The sequence below is a fragment of the Anomaloglossus baeobatrachus genome, chromosome 7 (genome assembly GCF_048569485.1).
Source record: "Anomaloglossus baeobatrachus isolate aAnoBae1 chromosome 7, aAnoBae1.hap1, whole genome shotgun sequence".
Taxonomy (NCBI): Eukaryota; Metazoa; Chordata; class Amphibia; order Anura; family Aromobatidae; genus Anomaloglossus; species Anomaloglossus baeobatrachus.
In genome coordinates, this window is record NC_134359.1 from 10,600,672 (window position 1) to 10,627,402 (window position 26,731).

The window sequence follows — 26,731 nt, forward strand, 5'->3', positions numbered from 1 at the left end:
GGCCCCGTCCCTGGTTCGCAGGAGCCACCCTGCGGGGCCCCGTCCCTGGTGCACAGGAGCCACCCTGCGGGGCCCCGTCCCTGGTGCACAGGAGCCACCCTGCGGGGCCCCGTCCCTGGTGCACAGGAGCCACCCTGCGGGGCCCCGTCCCTGGTGCACAGGAGCCACCCTGCGGGGCCCCGTCCCTGGTGCACAGGAGCCACCCTGCGGGGCCCCGTCCCTGGTGCGCAGGAGCCACCCTGCGGGGTCCCGTCCCTGGTGCGCAGGAGCCACCCTGCGGGGCCCCGTCCCTGGTGCACAGGAGCCACCCTGCGGGGCCCCGTCCCTGGTTCGCAGGAGTCACCCTGCGGGGCCCCGTCCCTGGTTCGCAGGAGCCACCCTGCGGGGCCCCGTCCCTGGTGCGCAGGAGCCACCCTGCGGGGCCCCATCCCTGGTGCACATGAGCCACCCTGCGGGGCCCCGTCCCTGGTGCGCAGGAGCCACCTTGCGGGGCCCCGTCCCTGGTGCACAGGAGCCACCCTGCGGGGCCCCGTCCCTGGTGCACAGGAGCCACCCTGCGGGGCCCCGTCCCTGGTGCACAGGAGCCACCCTGCGGGGCCCCGTCCCTGGTGCACAGGAGCCACCCTGCGGGGCCCCGTCCCTGGTGCACAGGAGCCACCCTGCGGGGCCCCGTCCCTGGTGCGCAGGAGCCACACTGCGGGTCCCCGTCCCTGGTGCACAGGAGCCACCCTGCGGGGCCCCGTCCCTGCAAATATTCACAAGAACAGCCGCCTCCACTTTCATGACAATTACATTTAATGGAAGAAATAAAAATATATTATTCTATTAGTGGTCAAAGAAACAAAAAGAAAAAAACAAACTCTGCAAGGCAGCGGTCTACAAAACTACAACTCCCAGCATGCCCTGCGGCGGGTGCTCGGGGTCATACCTCTAGGATGGGTGTGAGCACACTAACATTTCACGATTCTCTGCGTACAATGATGAGCGGCGCCTGCACCAGCTGATCAGCGGCAGCGGCTGGTGCCAGTTCATGGAGGTGCCCGGGGGCGGCTCAGTTCCATGGATGGAGTGTACTCCACTAGTCCCGGGGGTCCCGGCTGCTGCGGATCTTCATGCCTTGCTCTAGCGCGGGTGAAATGTGTCCGCTTCTCTGGCAGTGAATGTACGGTCGGGGGGCGCTGTAGTGCACAAAGCAACGTCACATAAATAAAATCTCATCTAATCGTCTCCAAGCAAAAGCGAATCGAAAAGAAAAAACGAAAACCTTCATCTCCCGGCGCCGAGGAGCGGCCATTATCCCGTCTGGAACATAAAGTGCAGCAGTGCTGATTTGTTTTATTTTTCTCCTCATTGTCCTTCGGTGTCGCGGGGGCGAGCGGACGTCCGATAAGCGTGCACCCCCCACCGCGGGGCGGCCCCTCAACGACTGCTCCCTTCCACTATTGGAGTGATGTCTGCGGAGGTTTCGCCATCCCTTCTTCATAGACCTTCAGGATCGCTTCACACACAAATCTGTACTGGCTCTGCGGAGAGAAGACACGGGTCAGAGGCCGAAACCATGAGAGACGGCGACACCCGTGGCTGGACCGGGTACTGCAGCTCCACACAGCCCACCACCTACTGATCGGGCAGAACCCTCCTACATAGCTCTGCCCGACCACAGACACAAGCTCCGCCGTCCTCATCTCTGGGCTCAGCTCTTACCTCCCGAGAGACGGCATCGCTCGTGGCTGGGCCGGGTACTGCAGCTCCACACAGCCCATCACCTACTAATCAGGCAGAACCCTCCAACATAGCTCTGCCCGACCATAGACACAAGCTCCGCCGTCCTCATCTCTGGGCTCAGCTCTTACCTCCCGAGAGGCGGCGCCACCTGTGGCTGGGCCGGGTACTGCAGCTCCACACAGCCCACCACCTACTGATCGGGCAGAACCCTCCAACATAGCTCTGCCCAACCATAGACACAAGCTCCACCGTCCTCATCTCTGGGCTCAGCTCTTACCTCCCGAGAGACGGCATCGCTCGTGGCTGGGCCGGGTACTGCAGCTCCACACAGCCCACCACCTACTGATCGGGCAGAACCCTCCTACATAGCTCTGCCCGACCACTGACACAAGCTCCGCCGTCCTCAACTCTGGGCTCAGCTCTTACCTCCCGAGAGACGCACCGCTCGTGGCTTGGCCGGGTACTGCAGCTCTACACAGCCCACCACCTACTGATTGGGCAGAACCCTCCAACATAGCTCTGTCCGACCATAGACACAAGCTCCACCGTCCTCATCTCTGGGCTCGGCTCTTACCGCCCGAGAGACGGCACCGCCCGTGCCTGGAGGGGAGAGGAACCACCGGACCCCAGTCTGAGCACTGCACTAGACCACCAGGGACACAGGAATAAGCCCACACTCAGCCCCCTGGGGGCCGTACATGGCGGCAGCCCCTGTACTGGGTGCACATTTCTCATTACCCGAGCAGACAACATGGAGGAAGCGCGCGGCGCTGATTGCGGAGTTACCGGGGTCTGGATCATCATGGCGCGCTGGTCTCTCATCGTCCTCACAATGTCCAGCGGGTACACAGCCTGGCTACACTCCATCAGACACATCGCCGTCTCCATGGTGATCAGCACGCCCGTCCGTCCAATCCCAGCACTGCCAGAAAGCGAGAAACAACAATAAAGTTTAAACAAAAGCAACAAGTCATGTATAATGCAACGTATGGGAGTCTGGGAAAGCTGGGTGATAATGTGTGACATTACAGCTCCCACAGATCACCCAGCTCTCCGAGTGTCCTGAATGGCACATGTACTCCTGTAGGAGTATGGGGGCACCAGTGAGTCTGGGAAAGCTGGGTGCCCACCAGTATAGCCACCGATCACCGAACCATAGCCTCCGGCAGTCCAATCAGAGTCTGGGAAAGCTGGGTGCCCACCAGTATAGCCACCGATCACCCAACAACAGCCTCCGGCAGTCCAATCAGAGTCTGGGAAAGCTGGGTTCCCACCAGTATGGCCATCGATCACCCAACCACAGCCTCCGGCAGTCCAATCAGAGTCTGGGAAAGCTGGGTGCCCACCAGTATGGCCATCGATCACCCAACCACAGCCTCCGGCAGTCCAATCAGAGTCTGGGAAAGCTGGGTGCCCACCAGTATGGCCATCGATCACCCAACCACAGCCTCCGGCAGTCCAATCAGAGTCTGGGAAAGCTGGGTGCCCACCAGTATGGCCATCGATCACCCAACCACAGCCTCCGGCAGTCCAATCAGAGTCTGGGAAAGCTGGGTGCCCACCAGTATGGCCATCGATCACCCAACCACAGCCTCCGGCAGTCCAATCAGAGTCTGGGAAAGCTGGGCGCCCACCAGTATGGCCATCAATCACCCAATCACAGCCTCCGGGAGTCCAATCAGAGTCTGGGAAAGCTGGGCGCCCACCAGTATGGCCATCGATCACCCAACCACAGCCTCCAGCAGTCCAATCAGAGTCTGGAAAAGCTGGGTGCCCACCAGTATGGCCATCGATCACCCAATCACAGCCTCCGGCAGTCCAATCAGAGTCTGGGAAAGCTGGGTGCCCACCAGTATGGCCATCGATCACCCAACCACAGCCTCCAGCAGTCCAATCAGAGTCTGGGAAAGCTGGGTGCCCACCAGTATGGCCATCGATCACCCAACCACAGCCTCCAGGAGTCCACTCTGGGGTCTGGGAAAGCTGGGTGCCCACCAGTATGGCCATCGATCACCCAACCACAGCCTCCGGCAGTCCACTCTGGGGTCTGGGAAAGCTGGGTGCCCACCAGTATGGCCATCGATCACCCAATCACAGCCTCCAGGAGTCCAATCAGAGTCTGGGAAAGCTGGGTGCCACATTGGCGGCCACATTGCTGTAACCCTTCCGCGGCGTTACCTGCAGTGGACGACCACCGGCTCCTCGCGGTTGAGCCTCTTCTGCCTCACGAGACACACAAAGTCCAGGAAGTCGCTGGAGTCATCCGGGACCCCGTGGTCGGGCCACGCCGTGTACTGGATCTGGGTGAGCGGGCGACTTTCATCCTTCTGGAAAGGTAAACGCTGATGATTAAATGACTCTCGACAGGAGATCGCCGGAGGCTCAAACCAAGAGGTTCCGAGGCAGCTGCCGCCTGCAGTCGTCTTACCTCCAGGTTAGTCAGCGTCATCTCTCGGAAAACGTACGCGGGGTTCCCCTGCTCCGAATGGCAGGTTATCCTATAGTTTCCATAATCGGCGGCGAGCGCAGGCTCCGGCCAGTACTGGTGGCACTTCACCTGCACAGGAGGGACGCGTCACTCACACTGCTCACTGTCAGTGAACGCAAACACCCAAACCTCCCCGCTGCAGGACTGTTACAATGTATCAGGTGCAGGAGACCCTTTACCTAGGTGGGCACGAGTATAAATGGGAAGAGGACACTATCACACTGTAACAAACTATCAGCTGTGAGAAGGGCTGGATCATGGCACCAGCCTCTGGATGTCAACAGTGATGTTTCCAGTTACTGACAGCAAGCAGTGATATTACAGGGGAGGAAATCTAAACAAAGTGTGGGGGGACTAAGACATCTCTGGAAGAGTGGAGAAACGTGCAGACTATCGCACCCAGAAATCTGAACATAGGGGTGCACAGATCTATCACTATCTCCTCACTCTCTGGGGAGTCATTTCTGGGGGTTCCGGCAGCTTTTACTGTGTTACGTACCCTCCCCCGCTCCACCTGCGTGGTGAGCATGACCACCATGGACGAGCCCTGCTCCCAGGTCATCTGCCAGAAGTCCGGGCAGGTGTTTGGCAGCGGCCCCTGGCAGGCGATGTACCGGTTGATTATACTGGAGGACGGGATCTCCATCTGCGGTAAAGAAGGAAAGTGAATGACGGCCCACTGTGATGGGACCCATCTGATCCCGCCGCGGGACGCCTTCTGGGACGCCTCCTGAGACGCCTCCTGGGACGCCTCCTGGGACGCCTCCTGGGACGCCTCCTGGGACGCCTCCTGGGACGCCTCCTGGGACGCCCTCTGGGACGCCTCCTGGGACGCCTCCTGGGACGCCTCCTGAGACGCCTCCTGGGACGCCTTCTGGGACGCCTCCTGGGACGCCTCCTGGGACGCCTTCTGGGACGCCCTCTGGGACGCCTCCTGGGACGCCTCCTGGGACGCCTTCTGGGACGCCTCCTGGGACGCCTCCTGGGACGCCTCCTGGGACGCCTCCTGGGACGCCTTCTGGGACAGCTGATTTATGTGAAAGCGGAGACTCCGACATCGCTGCTGAAGGTCAAAAACAGCACGAGAAAAGGAGGAAAACTGCACCAATGTAGCCTGCGGCCGAGGGAAGGTATATCCAGTGACGGCAGCGGGTCCCCCAGGAATCCGGAAACTCCGCAGACTGCACTTCCACATCTGCACAATCTGTCCTTGCTGTCAGTGAATGAAAACATCCAAGTGCAAAGTGATACGAGAGCTGCGATGTCCTGCAACAAACCCGGTGTCTGAGCCAGGTGGGGATGGACCGCGCTCCGGGGACCGGTTCACCCGAGGAATGTTTCTACTCACTGACAGCAGCAGTGCGGCACGTGGTGAATCACAGGGTCCATAAGAGCAGATAGCAGCGGGGCGATCTGCACACCATCTGATAATCCAGAACATCTGCTGATCCGGCACCTCCTGGGACGGTTGGATCAGACGGACACTTACTATACTCCTCCCCACAGCTGGCACTCACATTGATATAGTTTGCGTTGATGTAATCCTCGACGCCGTGTAGTATGACCCGCGTAGCATCATCTGCAAGGACAAGAACAGAAGGCGGAACGTTACATGGCGGGAAAGGCAGCAGGTCCTCCTCCTCCTCCTCATCATGTTTCCTCTTATTCCCCCAATTTACTGGATTTCTTCTTGCTGTCACTGAATGGAAGGATTAGATGCTGAGAGCGTATGCATGACACAGGGGCGCCGTTCGTTACAGTGTGTCAGGATTTGGATGCACTTTACACTGTATCAATAACAATGCTCCCATTCACTGACAACAAGCGGAGGAGGAAGACTGACAATCACGTGGCGGTGAAGCTTCACTTACAAGGCGAAATGTCTCTGTATCGATTTTTGGAAATATTCTGAGGTAATTTGGCACAAGACATGGTCATCCCCGGCTTCTTTCTGTACAATTGCTGAATGGGAGGAAAAAAACAACTGAGAATTGAAAAGAATAAAGAAAGGATAATGCAGAGACCACGTCTGACAGCAAGCAGAGGTAGGAAATGAGGAGGAACTCCAGCACCCCAGGACAGCAGTGTGTGGGCATTAGTGGATCCAGACACTGAGGGGTCAGCTGCTCCCCTGGACTAGTCCCACCCAGGGCATGACTGACAGCTGGCATACAATCCCCAACAGGCCCATCGTGCAGGCTGTCAGTCCTGCCCAGGACGGGGGGAGTAGAGGACCCCAGGCAGGACCGCAGCCGGGGAGGAGCTGACCCACAGCAGCGGGTTTAGAGACGCCTGGTTGTTAGAGACCACCAGGGACCCAGAGGAAAAGAGAAGATCTAATGCAGAATGTGGGGAGCCCCCCGACGTAGAGTCCTAGGAGGCCCCCATCAGCTGCCGCTGACTACGGCAAAAGATTTGTGCCAATAACAGGAGACAGTCACAGAGCAAGTCATTTAAGACCCTTCTACAGTATATATATATGTGTGGTGTGTGTGCTACAGCGATTGCCGTCCCCGTACGCCCCCTGATGGGCGGCTCCAGTGACAGCGGCGCCCTCTGCCCAATATATAGATGAGATGGCGGCAGTGGTGTCTTACATCGAACTGCGCCAGCACGCTCCCGTTCAGCAGCCCCTCCGCCAGCTGGATCATGGACTCTCTCAGGACGTCGTCATCCGAGTGGCCGCCGTCGATGGCCGTCTTCTCAGGGATGTACTGGAAATCCGGCTCACTCTCCATCCTCTCTTCTACAATGTCGTAGACGGCTGCGGACAGAAACAGCTCAAGATAAGAGCGATCACGGGCAGAGACGGGAATATGCTGCCGCCGGCGGAACGGGGGGGCGCTGCCGTCCTGATGGACCAGACCCGATACCGGAGGACGAAGAGACACACACACACACAGACAGGGGGCAGCTGTAACAAACCGATACCGGAGGACGGACAGACACACACAGACAGACAGGGGGCAGCTCTAAAAGACCCGATACCAGAGGACGAAGAGACACACACACACACACACACACACAGACGGGGGGCAGCTGTAACAGACCCGATACCGGAGGACGGAGAGACACACACACACACAGACGGGGGCAGCTGTAACAGACCCGATACCGGAGGACGAAGAGACACACACACACAGACAGGGGGCAGCTCTAACAGACCCGATAACTGAGGACGGAAAGACACACACACAGACGGGGGGCAGCTCTAACAGACCCGATACCGGAGGACGGGGAGACACACACACAGACGGGGGGCAGCTGTAACAGACCCGATAACTGAGGACGGAGAGACACACACACAGGCGGAGGGGCAGCTGTAACAGACCCGATACCGGAGGAAGTAGAGACGCGCACACACAGACAGGGGGAGGCGGCTCTAACAGACCTGATACCGGAGGAGGTAGAGACACGCACACAGACTCACCGTTCGGCCGCACCAGCAGCACCAGCTCCCCTGAATGCCGCTCGCAGCTCGCCTTAATAAACATGACGACTTGATCGTGGGTGTGCTCCGATATGTCCCGTCCATTGATCAGTACAACCTGATCCCCTTCATTAAGACGGGGGACACACAGATCCGCCTGTGCAGGAAAATGGGGGGGTCAGACACACAGCACACGGGGCAGGTCACACTCATGTATGGGGGTCTACGTACAGAGGTCCCTGGCGCCACACGAGACACGATGACCGGCATTTTCTGATCATAGCCGCCCTGCAAAACAACAGAAAGGATCAGTGATAGGCGTCCTGCACCATACAGCGTCCTGCCTGCACCATACAGCGTCCTGCCTGCACCATACAGCGTCCTGCCTGCACCATACAGCGTCCTGCCTGCACCTCCTGTACCATACAGCGTCCTGCCTGCACCATACAGCGTCCTGCCTGCACCATACAGCGTCCTGCCTGCACCTCCTGCACCATACAGCGTCCTGCCTGCACCATACAGCGTCCTGCCTGCACTATACAGCATCCTGCCTGCACCTCCTGTACCATACAGCGTCCTGCCTGCACCTCCTGCACCACACAGCGCCCTGCCTGCACCATACAGCGTCCTGCCTGCACCATACAGCGTCTTGCCTGCACCATACAGCGTCCTGCCTGCACCATACAGCGTCCTGCCTGCACTATACAGCATCCTGCCTGCACCATACAGCGTCCTGCCTGCCCCATACAGCATCCTGCCTGCACCATACAGCGTCCTGCCTGCACCATACAGCATCCTGCCTGCACCATACAGCGTCCTGCCTGCACCTCCGGCACCATACAGCGTCCTGCCTGCACCTCCTGTACCATACAGCGTCCTGCCTGCACCTCCTGTACCATACAGCGTCCTGCCTGCACCTCCTGCACCATAGTGTCCTGCCTGCACCATACAGCGTCCTGCCTGCACCATACAGCGTCCTGCCTGCACCATACAGCGTCCTGCCTGCACCATACAGCGTCCTGCCTGCACCATACAGCGTCCTGCCTGCACCTCCTGCACCATACAGCGTCCTGCCTGCACCTCCTGTACCATACAGCGTCCTGCCTGCACCTCCTGCACCATAGTGTCCTGCCTGCACCATACAGCGTCCTGCCTGCACCATACAGCGTCCTGCCTGCACCATACAGCGTCCTGCCTGCACCTCCAGCACCATACAGCGTCCTGCCTGCACCATACAGCGTCCTGCCTGCACCATACAGCGTCCTGCCTGCACCATACAGCGTCCTGCCTGCACCATACAGCGTCCTGCCTGCACCATACAGCGTCCTGCCTGCACCTCCTGCACCATACAGTGTCCTGCCTGCACCATACAGCGTAATGCCTGCACCTCCTGCACCATACAGTGTCCTGCCTGCACCATACAGCGTCCTGCCTGCAACATACAGCGTCCTGCCTGCACCATACAGCGTCCTGCCTGCACCATACAGCGTCCTGCCTGCACCATACAGCGTCCTGCCTGCACCATACAGCGTCCTGCCTGCACCATACAGCGTCCTGCCTGCACCATACAGCGTCCTGCCTGTACCATACAGCGTCCTGCCTGCACAATACAGCGTCCTGCCTGCACCATACAGCGTCCTGCCTGCACCATACAGCGTAATGCCTGCACCTCCTGCACCATACAGCGTCCTGCCTGCACCATACAGCGTCCTGCCTGCACCATACAGCGTCCTGCCTGCACCTCCTGCACCATACAGCGTCCTGCCTGCACCATACAGCGTCCTGCCTGCACCTCCTGCACCATACAGCGTCCTGCCTGCACCATACAGCGTCCTGCCTGCACCTCCTGCACCATACAGCGTCCTGCCTGCACCATACAGCGTCCTGCCTGCACCTCCTGCACCATACAGCGTCCTGCCTGCACCATACAGTGTCCTGCCTGCACCTCCTGCACCATACAGCGTCCTGCCTGCACCTCCTGCACCATACAGCGTCCTGCCTGCACCTCCTGCACCATACAGCGTCCTGCCTGCACCATACAGCGTCCTGCCTGCACCATACAGCGTCCTGCCTGCACCTCCTGCACCATACAGCGTCCTGCCTGCACCTCCTGCACCATACAGCGTCCTGCCTGCACCATACAGTGTCCTGCCTGCACCTCCTAAACCATACAGCGTCCTGCCTGCACCTCCTGCACCATACAGCGTCCTGCCTGCACCTCCTGCACCATACAGCGTCCTGCCTGCACCATACAGTGTCCTGCCTGCACCTCCTGCACCATACAGCGTCCTGCCTGCACCTCCTACACCATACAGCGTCCTGCCTGCACCTCCTGCACCATACAGCGTCCTGCCTGCACCTCCTGCACCATACAGCGTCCTGCCTGCACCTCCTGCACCATACAGCGTCCTGCCTGCACCTCCTGCACCATACAGCGTCCTGCCTGCACCATACAGCATCCTGCCTGCACCTTCTGCACCATACAGCGTCCTGCCTGCACCATACAGTGTCCTGCCTGAACCTCCTGCACCATACAGCGTCCTGCCTGCACCATACAGCATCCTGCCTGCACCTCCTGCACCATAAAGCGTCCTGCCTGCACCTCCTTGTACCATACAGCGTCCTGCCTGCACCTCCTGCACCATACAGCGTCCTGCCTGCACCATACAGCATCCTGCCTGCACCTCCTGCACCATACAGCGTCCTGCCTGCACCTCCTGCACCATACAGCGTCCTGCCTGCACCTCCTGCGCCATACAGCGTCCTGCCTGCACCTCCTGCACCATACAGCGTCCTGCCTGCACCTCCTGCAACATACAGCGTCCTGCCTGCACCATACAGCGTCCTGCCTGCACCATACAGCGTCCTGCCTGCACCATACAGCGTCCTGCCTGCACCATACAGCGTCCTGCCTGCACCATACAGCATCCTGCCTGCACCATACAGCGTTCTGCCTGCACCATATAGCGTCCTGCCTGCACCTCCTGCACCATACAGCGTCCTGCCTGCACCTCCTGCACCATACAGCGTCCTGCCTGCACCTCCTGGACCATACAGCGTCCTGCCTGCACCTCCTGCACCATACAGCGTCCTGCCTGCACCTCCTGCACCATACAGCGTCCTGCCTGCACCTCCTGCACCATACAGCGTCCTGCCTGCACCTCCTGCACCATACAGCGTCCTGCCTGCACCTCCTGCACCATACAGCGTCCTGCCTGCACCTCCTGCACCATACAGCGTCCTGCCTGCACCTCCTGCACCATATAGCGTCCTGCCTGCACCCCCTGCACCATACAGCGTCCTGCCTGCACCTCCTGCACCATACAGCGTCCTGCCTGCACCTCCTGCACCATACAGCGTCCTGCCTGCACCTCCTGCACCATACAGCGTCCTGCCTGCACCTCCTGCACCATACAGCGTCCTGCCTGCACCTCCTGCACCATACAGCGTCCTGCCTGCACCTCCTGCACCATACAGCGTCCTGCCTGCACCTCCTGCACCATACAGCGTCCTGCCTGCACCTCCTGCACCATACAGTGTCCTGCCTGCACCTCCTGCAACATACAGCGTCCTGCCTGCACCATACAGCGTCCTGCCTGCACCATACAGCGTCCTGCCTGCACCATACAGCATCCTGCCTGCATCTCCTGCACCATACAGCGTCCTGCCTGCACCATACAGCGTCCTGCCTGCACCTCCTGCACCATACAGCGTCCTGCCTCCACCATACAGCATCCTGCCTGCACCATACAGCGTCCTGCCTGCACCTCCTGCACCATACAGCGTCCTGCCTCCACCATACAGCATCCTGCCTGCACCTCCTGCACCATACAGCATCCTGCCTGCACCTCCTGCACCATACAGCGTCCTGCCTGCACCTCCTGCACCATACAGCGTCCTGCCTGCACCTCCTGCACCATACAACGTCCTGCCTGCACCTCCTGCACCATACAGCGTCCTGCCTGCACCATACAGCGTCCTGCCTGCACCTCCTGTACCATACAGTGTCCTGTCTGCACCTCCTGCACCATACAGCGTCCTGCCTGCACCTCCTGCACCATACAGCATCCTGCCTGCACCATACAGCGTCCTGCCTGCACCTCCTGCACCATACAGCGTCCTGCCTGCACCATACAGCGTCCTGCCTGCACCTCCTGCACCATACAGCATCCTGCCTGCACCATACAGCGTCCTGCCTGCACCTCCTGCACCATACAGCATCCTGCCTGTACCATACAGCATCCTGCCTGCACCTCCTGCACCATACAGCGTCCTGCCTGCACCATACAGCGTCCTGCCTGCACCATACAGCGTCCTGCCTGCACCATACAGCGTCCTGCCTGCACCATACAGCGTCCTGCCTGCACCATACAGCGTCCTGCCTGCACCATACAGCGTCCTGCCTGCACCATACAGCGTCCTGCCTGTACCATACAGCGTCCTGCCTGCACCATACAGCATCCTGCCTGCACAATACAGCGTCCTGCCTGCACAATACAGCGTCCTGCCTGCACCATACAGCGTCCTGCCTGCACCATACAGCGTCCTGCCTGCACCATAAAGCGTCCTGCCTGTACCATACAGCGTCCTGCCTGCACCATAAAGCGTCCTGCCTGTGCCATACAGCATCCTACCTGTACCATACAGCGTCCTGCCTGCACCATACAGCGTCCTGCCTGTACCATACAGCGTCCTGCCTGCACCATACAGCGTCCTGCCTGTACCATACAGCGTCCTGCCTGTACCATACAGCGTCCTGCCTGCACCATACAGCGTGCTGCCTGTACCATACAGCGTCCTGCCTGCACCATACAGCGTCCTGCCTGCACCATACAGCGTCCTGCCTGCACCATAAAGCGTCCTGCCTGTGCCATACAGCATCCTGCCTGTACCATACAGCGTCCTGCCTGCACCATACAGCGTCCTGCCTGCACCATACAGCGTCCTGCCTGCACCATACAGCGTCCTGCCTGCACCATACAGCGTCCTGCCTGCACCATACAGCGTCCTGCCTGCACCTCCTGCACCATACAGCATCCTGCCTGCACCATACAGCGTCCTGCCTGCACCTCCTGCACCATACAGCATCCTGCCTGTACCATACAGCATCCTGCCTGCACCTCCTGCACCATACAGCGTCCTGCCTGCACCATACAGCGTCCTGCCTGCACCATACAGCGTCCTGCCTGCACCATACAGCGTCCTGCCTGCACCATACAGCGTCCTGCCTGCACCATACAGCGTCCTGCCTGCACCATACAGCGTCCTGCCTGCACCATACAGCGTCCTGCCTGCACCATACAGCGTCCTGCCTGCACCATACAGCGTCCTGCCTGCACCATACAGCGTCCTGCCTGCACCATACAGCGTCCTGCCTGCACCATACAGCGTCCTGCCTGTACCATACAGCGTCCTGCCTGCACCATACAGCATCCTGCCTGCACCATACAGCATCCTGCCTGCACAATACAGCGTCCTGCCTGCACCATACAGCGTCCTGCCTGCACCATACAGCGTCCTGCCTGCACCATAAAGCGTCCTGCCTGTACCATACAGCGTCCTGCCTGCACCATAAAGCGTCCTGCCTGTGCCATACAGCATCCTACCTGTACCATACAGCGTCCTGCCTGCACCATACAGCGTCCTGCCTGTACCATACAGCGTCCTGCCTGCACCATACAGCGTCCTGCCTGTACCATACAGCGTCCTGCCTGCACCATACAGCGTGCTGCCTGTACCATACAGCGTCCTGCCTGCACCATACAGCGTCCTGCCTGTACCATACAGCGTCCTGCCTGCACCATAAAGCGTCCTGCCTGTGCCATACAGCGTCCTGCCTGCACCATACAGCGTCCTGCCTGTACCATACAGCGTCCTGCCTGCACCATAAAGCGTCCTGCCTGTGCCATACAGCGTCCTGCCTGCACCATAAAGCGTCCTGCCTGTGCCATACAGCATCCTGCCTGTACCATACAGCGTCCTGCCTGCACCATACAGCGTCCTGCCTGCACCATACAGCGTCCTGCCTGCACCATACAGCGTCCTGCCTGTGATTTGTAGGATAAAAAACCCCAAAAACGTCTTACCTTCACGTTAAATCCGAACCGCCCGTTCTCATCCGGTCTCATTCTAATCAGAACCAGATTGTCGTGGGGCACAAAGCCATTGGGCTACAAAAAAAGGGAGGAAAATGTAAACTGGAAGATAGAATGGCAGAAATAGCATTTCCCCTAATATATCAAATCTGGCAGCTGTACTAACCGACAACCAGCTTCCCCCCAGCAGCCCCGCTAGAAGATACCCAGCCCCCCAGCAGCCCTGCTAGCCGATACTCAGCCCCCCAGCAGCCCTGCTAGCCGATACTCAGCCCCCCAGCAGCCCTGCTAGCCGATACCCAGCCCCCCAGCAGCCCTGCTAGCCGATACCCAGCCCCCCAGCAGCCCCGCTAGCCGACAACCAGCCCCCCAGCAGCCCTGCTAACCGACAACCAGCCCCCAGCAGCCCCGCTAGCCGATACTCAGCTCCCCAGCAGCCCTGCTAACCGACAACCAGCCCCCAGCAGCCCTGCTAGCTGATACTCAGCCCCCCAGCAGCCCCGCTAGCCGATACTCAGCCCCCCAGCAGCCCTGCTAACCGACAACCAGCCCCCAGCAGCCCTGCTAGCCGATACCCAGCCCCCCAGCAGCCCTGCTAGCCGATACCCAGCCCCCCAGCAGCCCCGCTAGCCGACAACCAGCCCCCCAGCAGCCCTGCTAACCGACAACCAGCCCCCAGCAGCCCCGCTAGCCGATACCCAGCCCCCAGCAGCCCTGCTAACCGACAACCAGCCCCCAGCAGCCCTGCTAGCTGATACTCAGCCCCCCAGCAGCCCCGCTAGCCGATACTCAGCCCCCCAGCAGCCCTGCTAACCGACAACCAGCCCCCAGCAGCCCTGCTAGCCGATACCCAGCCCCCAGCAGCCCTGCTAACCGACAGCCAGCCCCCAGCAGCCCTGCTAGCTGATACCCAGCCCCCCAGCAGCCCTGCTAGCCGATACCCAGCCCCCAGCAGCCCTGCTAACCGACAACCAGCCCCCAGCAGCCCCGCTAGCTGATACTCAGCCCCCCAGCAGCCCCGCTAGCCGATACCCAGCCCCCAGCAGCCCTGCTAACCGACAACTAGACCCCCAGCAGCCCTGCTAACCGACAACCAGCCCCCCAGCAGCCCTGCTAGCCGATACCCAGCCCCCCAGCAGCCCTGCTAACTGACAACCAGACCCCCAGCAGCCCTGCTAACCGACAACCAGACCCCCAGCAGCACCGCTAGCCGATACCCAGCCCCCCAGCAGCCCTGCTAGCCGATACCCAGCCCCAAGCAGCCCTGCTAACCGACAACCAGCCCCCAGCAGCCCCGCTAGCCGATACCCAGCCCCCAGCAGCCCTGCTAACCGACAACTAGACCCCCAGCAGCCATGCTAACCGACAACCAGCCCCCAGCAGCCCTGCTAACTGACAACCAGACCCCCAGCAGCACCGCTAGCCGATACCCAGCCCCCCAGCAGCCCTGCTAGCCGATACCCAGCCCCCCAGCAGCCCAGCTAGCCGATACCCAGCCCCCCAGCAGCCCCGCTAGCCGATACCCAGCCCCCCAGCAGCCCCGCTAGCCGATACCCAGACCCCCAGCAGCCCCGCTAGCCGATACCCAGCCCCCCAGCAGCCCCGCTAGCCGATACCCAGCCCCCCAGCAGCCCCGCTAGCCGATACCCAGCCCCCCAGCAGCCCCGCTAGCCGATACCCAGCCCCCCAGCAGCCCCGCTAGCCGATAACCAGCCCCCCAGCAGCCCTGCTAGCCGATACCCAGCTTTCCCAGGAGCAGCTAATACGGAGAACCTGCTAATGTATTTTTGCTTCGTGATGGGACTGTGGGGGCTCTTATTTTGGGGTGGACCCTATTCTTTTATATCGGGGGTCCCATGCAGGGGTCTCATTCTCTCTGCACTATATATAGGAATGGAGAAGTGATCTCACGTTACACAACGGCGTCCATAAAAAGCCGCAGAGGAAGGACGCGCAGGGAAGTGAAAGCTGCGGCCCGGACTCACCGTGCACCTCTCGGGGGACCAGAGCGGGTCGTAGCCCTCGCTGACATGGTTCTCCAGATCCTCGGAGTGGTAGATTTGATTACAACTGTTCTTCTTTGACTGTTTGGGGGGCAGCGCTGGTGGGGGGGCTTCCACTGAATTGTCCTGTGACCTGGGAATGAAGCAAAACATCAGGTAAAATAAGCAAAGTGAAGCTGCATGCGAGCCGGGGCTGCTGGGAGATCTCAGCTCTGGAGACTGAATTGTGAATACAGCAAATATCTTCACAGACAGAGTAGCAGGATAATCAGGTCTCCCTGCAGTCACCACCAGGGGGAGCCCACTGCATACATTGTTATGATAGAGACCTGTGTACGGCCTGTCTGCAGTGAGCCCCCCCTGGTGGTGACGGCAGGTCTTGACCCCGGGAAGTCTGTGGCTTCATCTGTCACTCACTTCTCATGCTGCCGTTTCTCTGATTTGTATATTTATGACCAAAGGGAAAAAATACCCAGAATCTGCAGAAATCTTTTCTTTCAATCATCAAAGAGGACGAGAACATTTATAAATAAAAGCGCATCCAATTAAGCCTCCTGTTTGCTACAATGTATCAGTGGCAGAAGGCTGGAGGAGTCCGGTCTGTGAAGGGTTAACAGGCCCGAGCGTCCTCTGCTCCGTGTGCGGATTTCAGACAAATAAAAACTCATCTATAATGGAGGACAAGGGAAAGAGGATAAAGGATGGAGGACAAGGGAGAGAGGATAAAGGATGGAGAACGAGGGAGAGAGGATAAAGGATGGAGAACGAGGGAGAGAGGATAAAGGATGGGGGATGGGGGAGGGAGGATAAATGATGGAGGATGAGGGAGAGAGGATAAATGATGGAGGATGAGGGAGAGAGGATAAAGGATGGAGGACAAGGGAGAGGATAAAGGATGGAGGACAAGGGAGAGAGGATAAAGGATGGAGAACGAGGGAGAGAGGATAAAGGATGGAGAACGAGGGAGAGAGGATAAAGGATGGGGGATGAGGGAGAGAGGATAAATGATGGAGGATGAGGGAGAGAGGATAAACGATGGAGGACAAGGGAGAGAGGATAAAGAATGGAGGACAAGGGAGAGAGGATAAAGAATGGAGGACAAGGGAGAGAGGATAAAGGATGGAGGACGAGGGAGAGAGGATAAAGGATGAAGGACAAGGGAGAGAGGATAAAGGATGGAGGACGAGGGAGAGAGGATAAATGATGGAGGATGAGGGAGAGAGGACAAGGGAGAGAGAATAAAGGATGGAGGACAAGGGAGAGAGGGGATGAAGGACAAGGGAGAGAGGATAAAGGATGGAGGACAAGGGAGAGAGGATAAAGGATGGAGGATAAGGGAGAGAAGATAAAGGATAGAGGAAGAGGGAGAGAGGATAAAGAATGGAGGACAAGGGAGAGAGAATAAAGGATGGAGGACGAGGGAGGGAGGATAAAGGATGAACGACAAGGGAGAGAGGATAAAGGATGGAGGACAAGGGAGAGAGGATAAAGGATGGAGGACAAGGGAGAGAGGATAAAGGATGGAGGATGAGGGAGAGAAGATAAAGGATGGAGGACGAGGGATAGAGGATAAACGATGGAGGACGAAGGAGAGAGGATAAAGGATGGAGGATGAGGGAGAGAGGATAAAGGATGGAGGACGAGGGGGAGAGGATAAAGGATGGAGGACGAGGGGGAGAGGATAAAGGATGGAGGACAAGGGAGAGAGGATAAAGGATGGAAGATGAGGGAGAGAGGATAAAGGATGGAAGATTAGGGAGAGAGGATAAACGATGGAGGACGGACAAGGGAGGGAAGATAAAGGATGGAGGACGAGAGAGGATAAAGGATGGTGAACGAGAGGATAAAGGATGGAGGACGAGGGAGAGAGGATAAAGGATGGAGGACGAGAGAGGATAAAGGATGGAGAATGAGAGGATAAAGGATGGAGAATGAGGGAGAGAAGATAAAGGATAAAGGATGAGAGAGAGAGAGGATAAAAGATGGAGATCGAGAGAGAGGATAAAGGATGGAGGATGAGGTAGAGAAGATAAAGGATGGAGGACGAGGGAGAGGATAAAGGATGGAAGACGAGGGAGCGAAAATAAAGGATGGAGGACGAGAGAGGATAAAGGATGGAGAACGAGGGAGAGGATAAAGGATGGAGGATGAGGGAGAGAGGATAAAGGATGGAGGACGAAGGAGAAGAAGGGAATTTTGTTACTTACCGTAAATTCCTTTTCTTCTAGCTCCTATTGGGAGACCCAGACGATTGGGTGTATAGCTACTGCCTCCGGAGGCCACACAAAGCATTACACTAAAAAGTGTAAGGCCCCTCCCCTTCTGGCTATACACCCCCAGTGGGATCACTGGCTCACCAGTTTTAGTGCAAAAGCAAGAAGGAGGAAAGCCAATAACTTGGTTAAACAAATTCACTCCGAGTAACATCGGAGAACTGAAAAACCGTTCAACATGAACAACATGTGTCCCCGAAAAAACCCAAAAATCCCGAAGGACAACAGGGCGGGTGCTGGGTCTCCCAATAGGAGCTAGAAGAAAAGGAATTTACGGTAAGTAACAAAATTCCCTTCTTCTTCGGCGCTCCATTGGGAGACCCAGACGATTGGGACGTCCAAAAGCTGTCCCTGGGTGGGTAAAGAAATACCTCATGTTAGAGCTGCGAAGACAGCCCTCCCCTACGGGGAGGCAACTGCCGCCTGCAGGACTCTTCTACCTAGGCTGGCGTCCGCCGAAGCATAGGTATGCACCTGAAAATGTTTGGTGAAAGTGTGCAGACTCGACCAGGTAGCTGCCTGGCACACCTGTTGAGCCGTAGCCTGGTGTCGTAATGCCCAGGACGCACCCACGGCTCTGGTAGAATGGGCCTTCAGCCCTGATGGAAACGGAAGCCCAGCAGAACGGTAGGCTTCAAGAATTGGTTCTTTGATCCATCGAGCCAGGGTGGCCTTAGAAGCCTGCGACCCTTTGCGCTTACCAGCGACAAGGACAAAGAGTGCATCCGAACGGCGCAGGGGCGCCGTGCGGGAAATGTAGATTCTGAGTGCTCTCACCAGATCTAACAAATGTAAATCCTTCTCATACCGATGAACTGCATGAGGACAAAAAGAAGGCAAAGAGATATCCTGATTAAGATGAAAAGAGGATACCACCTTCGGGAGAAACTCCTGAATGGGGCGCAGCACTACCTTGTCCTGGTGGAAGACCAGGAAAGGAGCATTGGATGACAGCGCTGCTAGCTCAGACACTCTCCGAAGAGATGTGATCGCTACCAGAAAAGCCACTTTCTGTGATAGTCTAGAAATTGAAACCTCCCTCAGAGGCTCGAAGGGCGGCTTCTGGAGGGCAACTAGTACCCTGTTCAGATCCCATGGATCTAACGGCCGCTTGTACGGGGGTGCAATATGACAAACCCCCTGCAGGAACGTGCGCACCTTAGGAAGTCGTGCTAGACGCTTCTGAAAAAAGACGGATAGCGCCGAGACTTGCCCTTTAAGGGAGCCGAGCGACAAACCTTTTTCTAACCCAGATTGCAGGAAAGAAAGAAAGGTAGGCAATGCAAATGGCCAGGGAGACACTCCCTGAGCAGAGCACCAGGATAAGAATATCCTCCACGTTCTGTGGTAGATCTTAGCGGACGTGGGCTTCCTAGCCTGTCTCATGGTGGCAACGACCCCTTGGGATAATCCTGAAGACCCTAGGATCCAGGACTCAATGGCCACACAGTCAGGTTCAGGGCCGCAGAATTCCGATGGAAAAACGGCCCTAGGGACAGTAAGTCTGGTCGGTCTGGTAGTGCCCACGGTTGGCCGACCGTGAGATGCCACAGATCCGGATACCACGCCCTCCTTGGCCAGTCTGGGGCGACGAGTATGACGCGGCTGCAGTCGGATCTGATCTTGCGTAGCACTCTGGGCAAGAGTGCCAGAGGTGGAAAAGCATAAGGGAGCCGGAACTGCGACCAATCTTGCACTAAGGCGTCTGCCGCCAGAGCTCTGTGATCGCGGGACCGTGTTATGAAGGTTGGGACCTTGTTGTTGTGCCTGGACGCCATTAGGTCGACGTCCGGCCTTCCCCAGCGGCTACAGATTTCCTGAAACACGTCCGGGTGAAGGGACCATTCTCCTGCGTCCATGCCCTGGCGGCTGAGGAAGTCTGCTTCCCAGTTTTCTACGCCGGGGATGTGAACTGCGGATACGGTGGAGGCCGTGGCTTCCACCCACATCATAATCCGCCGGACTTCCTGGAAGGCTTGCCGACTGCGTGTCCCCCCTTGGTGATTGCTGTATGCCACCGCTGTGGAGTTGTCCGATTGAATTCGGATCTGCTTCCCTTCCAGCCACTGTTGGAAGGCTAGTAGGGCAAGATACACTGCTCTGATTTCCAGAACATTGATCTGAAGGGTGGACTCCTGCTGAGTCCACGTACCCTGAGCCCTGTGGTGGAGAAACACTGCTCCCCACCCTGACAGACTCGCGTCTGTCGTGACTACCGCCCAAGACGGTGGTAGGAAGGATCTTCCCTGTGATAATGAGGTGGGAAGAAGCCACCATTGCAGAGAGTCATTGGCCGTCTGTGAAAGGGATACTTTCCTGTTCAGGGATGTTGACTTCCCGTCCCATTGGCGGAGAATGTCCCAATAAAGAGGACGCAGATGAAACTGCGCAAACGGAACCGCCTCCATTGCCGCCACCGTCTTCCCGAGGAAGTGCATGAGGCGTCTTAAGGAGTGCGACTGACCGTGACGGAGAGTCTGCACCCCGGTCTGTAGTGACCGCTGCTTGTCCAGCGGAAGCTTCACTAGCGCTGAGAGGGTATGAAACTCCATGCCAAGATACGTTAGTGATTGGGTCGGTGACAGGTTTGACTTTGAGAAGTTGATGATCCACCCGAACGTCTGGAGAGTCTCCAGCGCAACATTCAGGCTGAGTTGGCATGCCTCTTGAGAGGGTGCCTTGACAAGTAGATCGTCCAAGTAAGGGAACACAGAGTGTCCCTGTGAGTGCAAGACTGCTACCACTGCCGCCATGACCTTGGTGAACACCCGTGGGGCTGTCGCCAGACCAAATGGCAGAGCTACGAACTGGAGATGTTCGTCTCCTATCACAAAACGTAGAAAACGTTGGTGCTCTGTAGCAATCGGCACGTGGAGATAAGCATCTTTGATGTCTATTGATGCTAGGAAATTTCCTTGAGACATTGAGGCAATGACGGAGCGGAGGGTTTCATCCGGAACCGCCTGGCCCCCACGTGCTTGTTGAGCAGTTTTGGGTCCAGAACGGAACGGAAAGAGCCGTCCTTTTTTGGCACCACAACCAGATTGGAGGCAAACCGTGTCTTGTTCCTGAAGAGGAACAGGGATTACCACTCCTTCTGCCTGCAGAAGAGCATCGGCTCGGTGGGGAGGTGGGGACGTTCTGAAGAATCGAGTCGGAGGACGAGAACAGAACTCTGTCCTGTGCACGTGGGCACAATGTCCCTCACCCACCGGTCTGTGACCTGTGGCAGCTAAATGTCGCCAAAGGCGAGCGAGTCTGCCATCAACCGCGGATGCGGAGAGATGAGAGAGCTAAGAGTCATGAGGAGACCGCCTTGGTAGCGGTTCCTCCGGCTGCCTTCCTTGGGCGTGATTGAGCCCCCGGAAGCTGAGCCCCTCTGAGGCTTTTCAGCTCTTTTGGACGAGGACAATTGGGACCTGCCCGAGCTTGGGAAGGACCGAAACCTCGACTGTCCTTCCAGGACAGCATTAATAGGGTAAGTCGCAATGCAGACATTGCGAAGTTACGGACGCCCCTGCGGCACAAATGTACATATGCTCAAGACCAGCTGTGCAAGAACAGCTGAAAAGCTTAGGGTGCCCATACGGCTGTAAATGCCGGAGCAACCGACACGCCGATAGCCTCATAGACAGATTTCAACCAGAGTCCATCTGTCTAGCATCTTCAAGTGAAGTCCCATCTCCACTGCAACTATGCTCTAGCCGCAAGCCTGGAGATTGGAGAATCCAGCTTTGGACCCTGGGTCCCGCGCTTGACCACGTCAGGGGGAAAAGGATAACGTGTATCCTTAATACGTTTGGAGAAAACGCTTATCTGGTAAGCGTGGTGTTCCTGGACTGCTTCTCTGAACTCAGCGTGGCCAGAAAAATACTCAATATACGTTTGAGCTACTGAAATGGGACTTCTCCTGCTGTGAAGCTGACTCCTCCGCTGGGGGAGCTGAGGGAGAAAGTCCAACATTCCATTGATGGACGCTATAGGATCATTCCTTATGGCGTCACCATCCGGTGTATCCGGATTGAGAGCGGTGTCAGGATCAAAGTCCTGATGAGCTACGTCTGCCTCATCATACAGAGAGCCTCCTGGGACCCCCCCGGAGCACCGATTTTATTCCAAATGAGGGTGGCCAGGGAGCAATGATCCAGATTGCCCATGGCCTGTCCGGACTGCAAGTCTCTATCCCATTGCAACTCCATCCCTGTCCTTGGACAGGGTTGACAGGTGGTTCCTTTGGCCACGTCTAATAGAGACCCCGGCTGACCAAGTGCTACAGGGGAGCATTGCACACAATGGGGTTCAGTGCCGTGGAACAGTATCACATGCAGTAAAAACAGCATCGAAAGCCTGTGTTGCATATATGCTGCTGCCGGCTAGCCATCTAGGATATAGAGCCAAGAATGGCGACCGTACAGTGCAATGTATAGCATACAAGCATAAAGTACAAATGAACACCGCAGCACATGCAATACAAGCAGCATAGAAAGCCTGTGCCTTGGCACCCCTGCTTTTCTGCTGCTGTAGACTAGCCATCTAGGGGAATATAGCCCAGAATAGCGACCATACAGTGCAATGTATAGCATACAAGCATAAGTACAAATGAACACTGCAACCCCTGCAATACAAGCAGCATAGAAAAAAAAACCTGTGCCTCAGCACCCTTGCTTTTCTGCTGCTGTAGTCTAGTCATTCTAGGCGAAAATAGCCCAGACTAGCGACCGTACAGTGCAGTGTATAGCAGACAAGCATAAATACACATGAACACTTCAGTACATGCAATACAAGCAGCATGGAAAGCCTGTGCCTTAGCACCCCTGCTTTCCTGCTGCTGATGTGTCGCCATCTAAGAGGGCATATAGCCAAAAATAGCGACCTATGCAGTGTAAGCATAAAATACAAATGGACAACTGCGGTATTTAGTGGGGTCAGCACTTCAGGTGCCGCTTACCGCCCGCCTATAAGCGGGTGTGTGGTCGCCCTAGTCCTGTGCCTGGTTGCCCAGAGTCCGATCTCTCAGCTCGGACTGCAGGAATGGCTGCCGGCGTCTTCTCCAGCTCGTGTGGGTAGGGGCGGGCCGTGGGCGTGCCCCCAAGTCAGAGCGGGAAACCGGCGTCCCACAGTGTCCAGTGAGAGGGCTGGAGCATGTAAATAAGGCTCCAGCCCTCGGCGCTGCTGATTGTACAGCGTCTCTCCCCTACCCTGATTGACAGGGTGGGGGCGGGAACGAAGCGGAGCTAGGCCGCAAAAGCCGGGGACTGGATTTATAAGCACCGCCGCCGTAAAAGCGCGGTCGGCGCTAAGTCCCCGGCGCACTACAAGTCCCAGCCGCGCCGCCGCTCCCGGAGCGTCCGGCGCGGTAGTTCCCCATACATAAAGTCACTCAGCTAGGCTGCAGTGACTGTAACCCTTTACTGTCCCCGGCGCACTAGCACACCCAGCAAGTCTGGAGTGTGCTGTGCCTGTGTGTACGGGGACACAGAGTACCTGAATGGTGCAGGGCCATGTCCCTGAACGGTACCCAGCTCCGTATCCAGCAGGTTCAATGGGTCTGTGGATGGAGCCCGGCCTCAGGGCTTTGGGGCCGGAAAGATCCCACTTCCTCAGAGCCCCTCAGGGGGATGGGGAAGGAAAAACAGCATGTGGGCTCCAGCCGCCGTACCAGCAATAGGTACCTCAACCTTACAAACCACCAGCGGGGTGAGAAGGGAGCATGCTGGGGGCCCTATATGGGCCCTCTTTTCTTCCATCCGATATAGTCAGCAGCTACTGCTGACTACAAACAGTGGAGCTATGCGTGGATGTCTGACCTCCTTCGCACAAAGCAGAAAACTGGTGAGCCAGTGATCCCACTGGGGGTGTATAGCCAGAAGGGGAGGGGCCTTACACTTTTTAGTGTAATGCTTTGTGTGGCCTCCGGAGGCAGTAGCTATACACCCAATTGTCTGGGTCTCCCAATGGAGCGCCGAAGAAAGGATAAAGGATGGAGGATGAAGGAGAGAGGATAAAGGATGGAGGACGAGGGAGCGAGGATAAAGGATGGAGGACGAGAGAGGATAAAGGATGGAGAACGAGGGAGAGCATAAAGGATGGAGGACGAGGGAGAGAGGATAAAGGATGGAGGACGAGGGAGAGGATTAACCATCCTTTATCCTCTCTCCCTTGTCCTCCATTCCCTCTCCCTCATCCTCCATCAAGGGGCCCCGCGCGGCACACAAGGGGCTCTGTCAATGATGTTGGCTCTCAGCAGCCCCCTCTGCACACACGTGGCCGGCGCGGCCCGACACTTACTGCGGAGAGTCCAGGATGATGCTGTTGGCCTGTGTAGAGGATGGCGATCTGTGGTTTGTAAAGACCTCGCTGGGAGACGCGTGGACCACATGATCGACCAGGTGCCCGACTGACAGTGGCCGCAGCCGCGTGCCTTCCTGCGTGAACGTGGCGCTCCGGCTGAAATGGTAGAAAAGAGCGTCACCGAGTAAGAAATGTCCACAAGACACAAACAAGCAAATCCTCCTCCTGCCGAGAGGTCACACGAGTAATCAACAGTCCTATTGGCTGCCGGGAAAGCTGAGTGACAGCCACAGAAGCCACTGCCACCGCTCCCAGAGGCGATGAGGCCCCCCGTCCGATACTCCAGAAAGAAATGATTTATATGACGCTTCTCCCCATCCATTCAGGGGTCTGGGAGAGCAGAGTCGCCGCCCCCCTGGGAGCGGTGTCACAGTGGTAGTGCCTCGGCTTTCCGGAGCACGTGGCTCTAATCCAGGGTGTCACAGTGGTAGTGCCTCAGCTTTCCTCAGCACGTGGCTCCACTCCAGGGTGTCACAGCGGTAGTGCCTCGGCTTTCCTCAGCACGTGGCTCCACTCCAGGGTGTCACTGCGGTAGTGCCTCGGCTTTCCTAAACACGTGGCTCTAATCCAGGGTGTCACAGTGGTAGTGCCTCGGCTTTACTGAAAACGTGGCTCCACTCCAGGGTGCCACAGTGGTAGTGCCTCAGCTTTCCGGAGCACGTGGCTCCACTCCAGGGTGTTTCAGTGGTAGTGCCTCGGCTTTCCGGAGCCTGTGGCTCCACTCCAGGGTGTCACAGTGGTAGTGCCTCAGCTTTCCGGAGCACGTGGCTCCACTCCAGGGTGTCACAGTGGTAGTGCCTCAGCTTTCCTAAACACGTGGCTCCACTCCAGGGTGTCACAGTGGTAATGCCTCGGCTTTCCTGAGCCCGTGGCTCCACTCCAGGGTGTCACAGTGGTAGTGCCTCAGCTTTCCTGAGCCCATGGCTCCACTCCAGGGTGTCACAGTGGTAGTGCCTCGGCTTTCCTGAGCCCATGGCTCCACTCCAGGGTGTGTCAGTGGTAGTGCCTCGGCTTTCCGGAGCCCGTGGCTCCACTCCAGGGTGTCACAGTGGTAATGCCTCGGCTTTCCTGAGCCCGTGGCTCCACTCCAGGGTGTGTCAGTGGTAGTGCCTCGGCTTTCCGGAGCCTGTGGCTCCACTCCAGGGTGTCAGCGGTAGTGCCTCGGCTTTCCGGAGCCCGTGGCTCCACTCCAGGGTGTGTCAGCGGTAGTGCCTCGGCTTTCCTGAGCCCGTGGCTCCACTCCAGGGTGTGTCAGTGGTAGTGCCTCGGCTTTCCGGAGCCCGTGGCTCCACTCCAGGGTGTGTGAGCGGTAGTGCCTCGGCTTTCCTGAGCCCGTGGCTCCACTCCAGGGTGCCACGTGTGTGTGTGTATGGATCACACCGGCTGGCTACGTACTGATTGGGGCTTCCTGGCGGCGAGCGGGACGGCAGGCTCTGCGTCTCCAGCCTCTCATTACACAGGGAGGTCCGGCTCACCACCTCCCAGTCCATATCGCTGAGCAGTTTACGGGACAATGGTTTACTGGGAGACCTGAGGAGAGAGAATCATCCGGTCAGATCTGAGACTCCAGAACAGAGGACACAATGCAGAGGAAAGCAACAAATCACGGTGTGAGCAGAACGCCAGGACGGCAGTGCCCCCCGACACTAACACAGGGCCGCACATTGCGGGGGTCCCCTGTAGATTTCAGGGGGTGCAGCTCAGTACATGGGTGCTGGGCCGTAATAACAGACCCCCGTTACGGTCATCCCATACCGCACTCGCTCATTCTGCTTTTCTCCGTCCTGATGGAGACGCCTCCCCCGCATCCACAGATGAAAGCCCCCGACCTTCTGCCTGCGAGACCCCCGCCCGTCCCCCCACATCCCGCGCTTCACAGGAAAGCTCATGTTTTATGCAGATCGCTCAGAAAATAGTAAAAATTCTGCAACTTTGTAAAAAAGGCAAAATACAAATCCGCCAAAGACTGTAAGATCTCTGCTTGCTGGAGGCGAGCGTTCTCTCTGATCACTGCTGAAGGCCTCATCACAATGTATCAGTCTGGACTAAACAGAACCGCAATCTCTCTCCAGTCCTCGCCTGCAGTGAATCAGGGGGAGTCGGGGTCCAGAGACCCTCAGGATCAGACATGGAGTGTGGTGGTCCCTTATGAGCCTCCGCACAGAGTGGTGTATGGGCCCATTAGCGGGGTGTGTACACCGCTCTATAGCGAGACCCATGACCTGAACCCATACATTTCACTGTGAACACGAGGCATTCACTGATAGCTGAGGGTCTCAGGACCCGGCCCCCCACCGGTCAGCAACACTCCCCTGGGCTGATACATTGTGACACCACGATCAGCTACACTTCCATTCACTGGCAGC

General features: G+C 57.8%; 1 protein-coding gene across 2 annotated transcripts in view; it reads right to left on the bottom strand.

The window, feature by feature from the left end:
• Positions 1 to 774: 774 nt before the first annotated feature.
• PTPN4 (protein tyrosine phosphatase non-receptor type 4) overlaps positions 775 to 26,731 on the bottom strand; it is a 120,549-nt gene continuing 94,592 nt past the window's right edge. The window contains exons 14-28 of one of the 2 annotated variants that reach the window (XR_012724715.1): positions 25,761 to 25,895; positions 24,303 to 24,461; positions 15,724 to 15,874; positions 13,730 to 13,813; positions 7,875 to 7,931; positions 7,644 to 7,800; positions 6,811 to 6,977; positions 6,085 to 6,175; positions 5,731 to 5,792; positions 4,713 to 4,859; positions 4,154 to 4,282; positions 3,904 to 4,052; positions 2,512 to 2,647; positions 1,265 to 1,523; positions 775 to 1,178 (exon numbers count right to left, since the gene is read on the bottom strand). Coding sequence is in view for 1 of the 2 variants with exons in the window: in XM_075317026.1 (XP_075173141.1) it covers positions 1,440 to 1,523; positions 2,512 to 2,647; positions 3,904 to 4,052; positions 4,154 to 4,282; positions 4,713 to 4,859; positions 5,731 to 5,792; positions 6,085 to 6,175; positions 6,811 to 6,977; positions 7,644 to 7,800; positions 7,875 to 7,931; positions 13,730 to 13,813; positions 15,724 to 15,874; positions 24,303 to 24,461; positions 25,761 to 25,895 (1,708 nt within the window). In the remaining variant the exon portion in view is untranslated. Of the gene's footprint in view, positions 1,524 to 2,511; positions 2,648 to 3,903; positions 4,053 to 4,153; positions 4,283 to 4,712; positions 4,860 to 5,730; positions 5,793 to 6,084; positions 6,176 to 6,810; positions 6,978 to 7,643; positions 7,801 to 7,874; positions 7,932 to 13,729; positions 13,814 to 15,723; positions 15,875 to 24,302; positions 24,462 to 25,760; positions 25,896 to 26,731 lie in introns of both variants that reach the window. The other variant, XM_075317026.1, reaches the window with a different exon arrangement.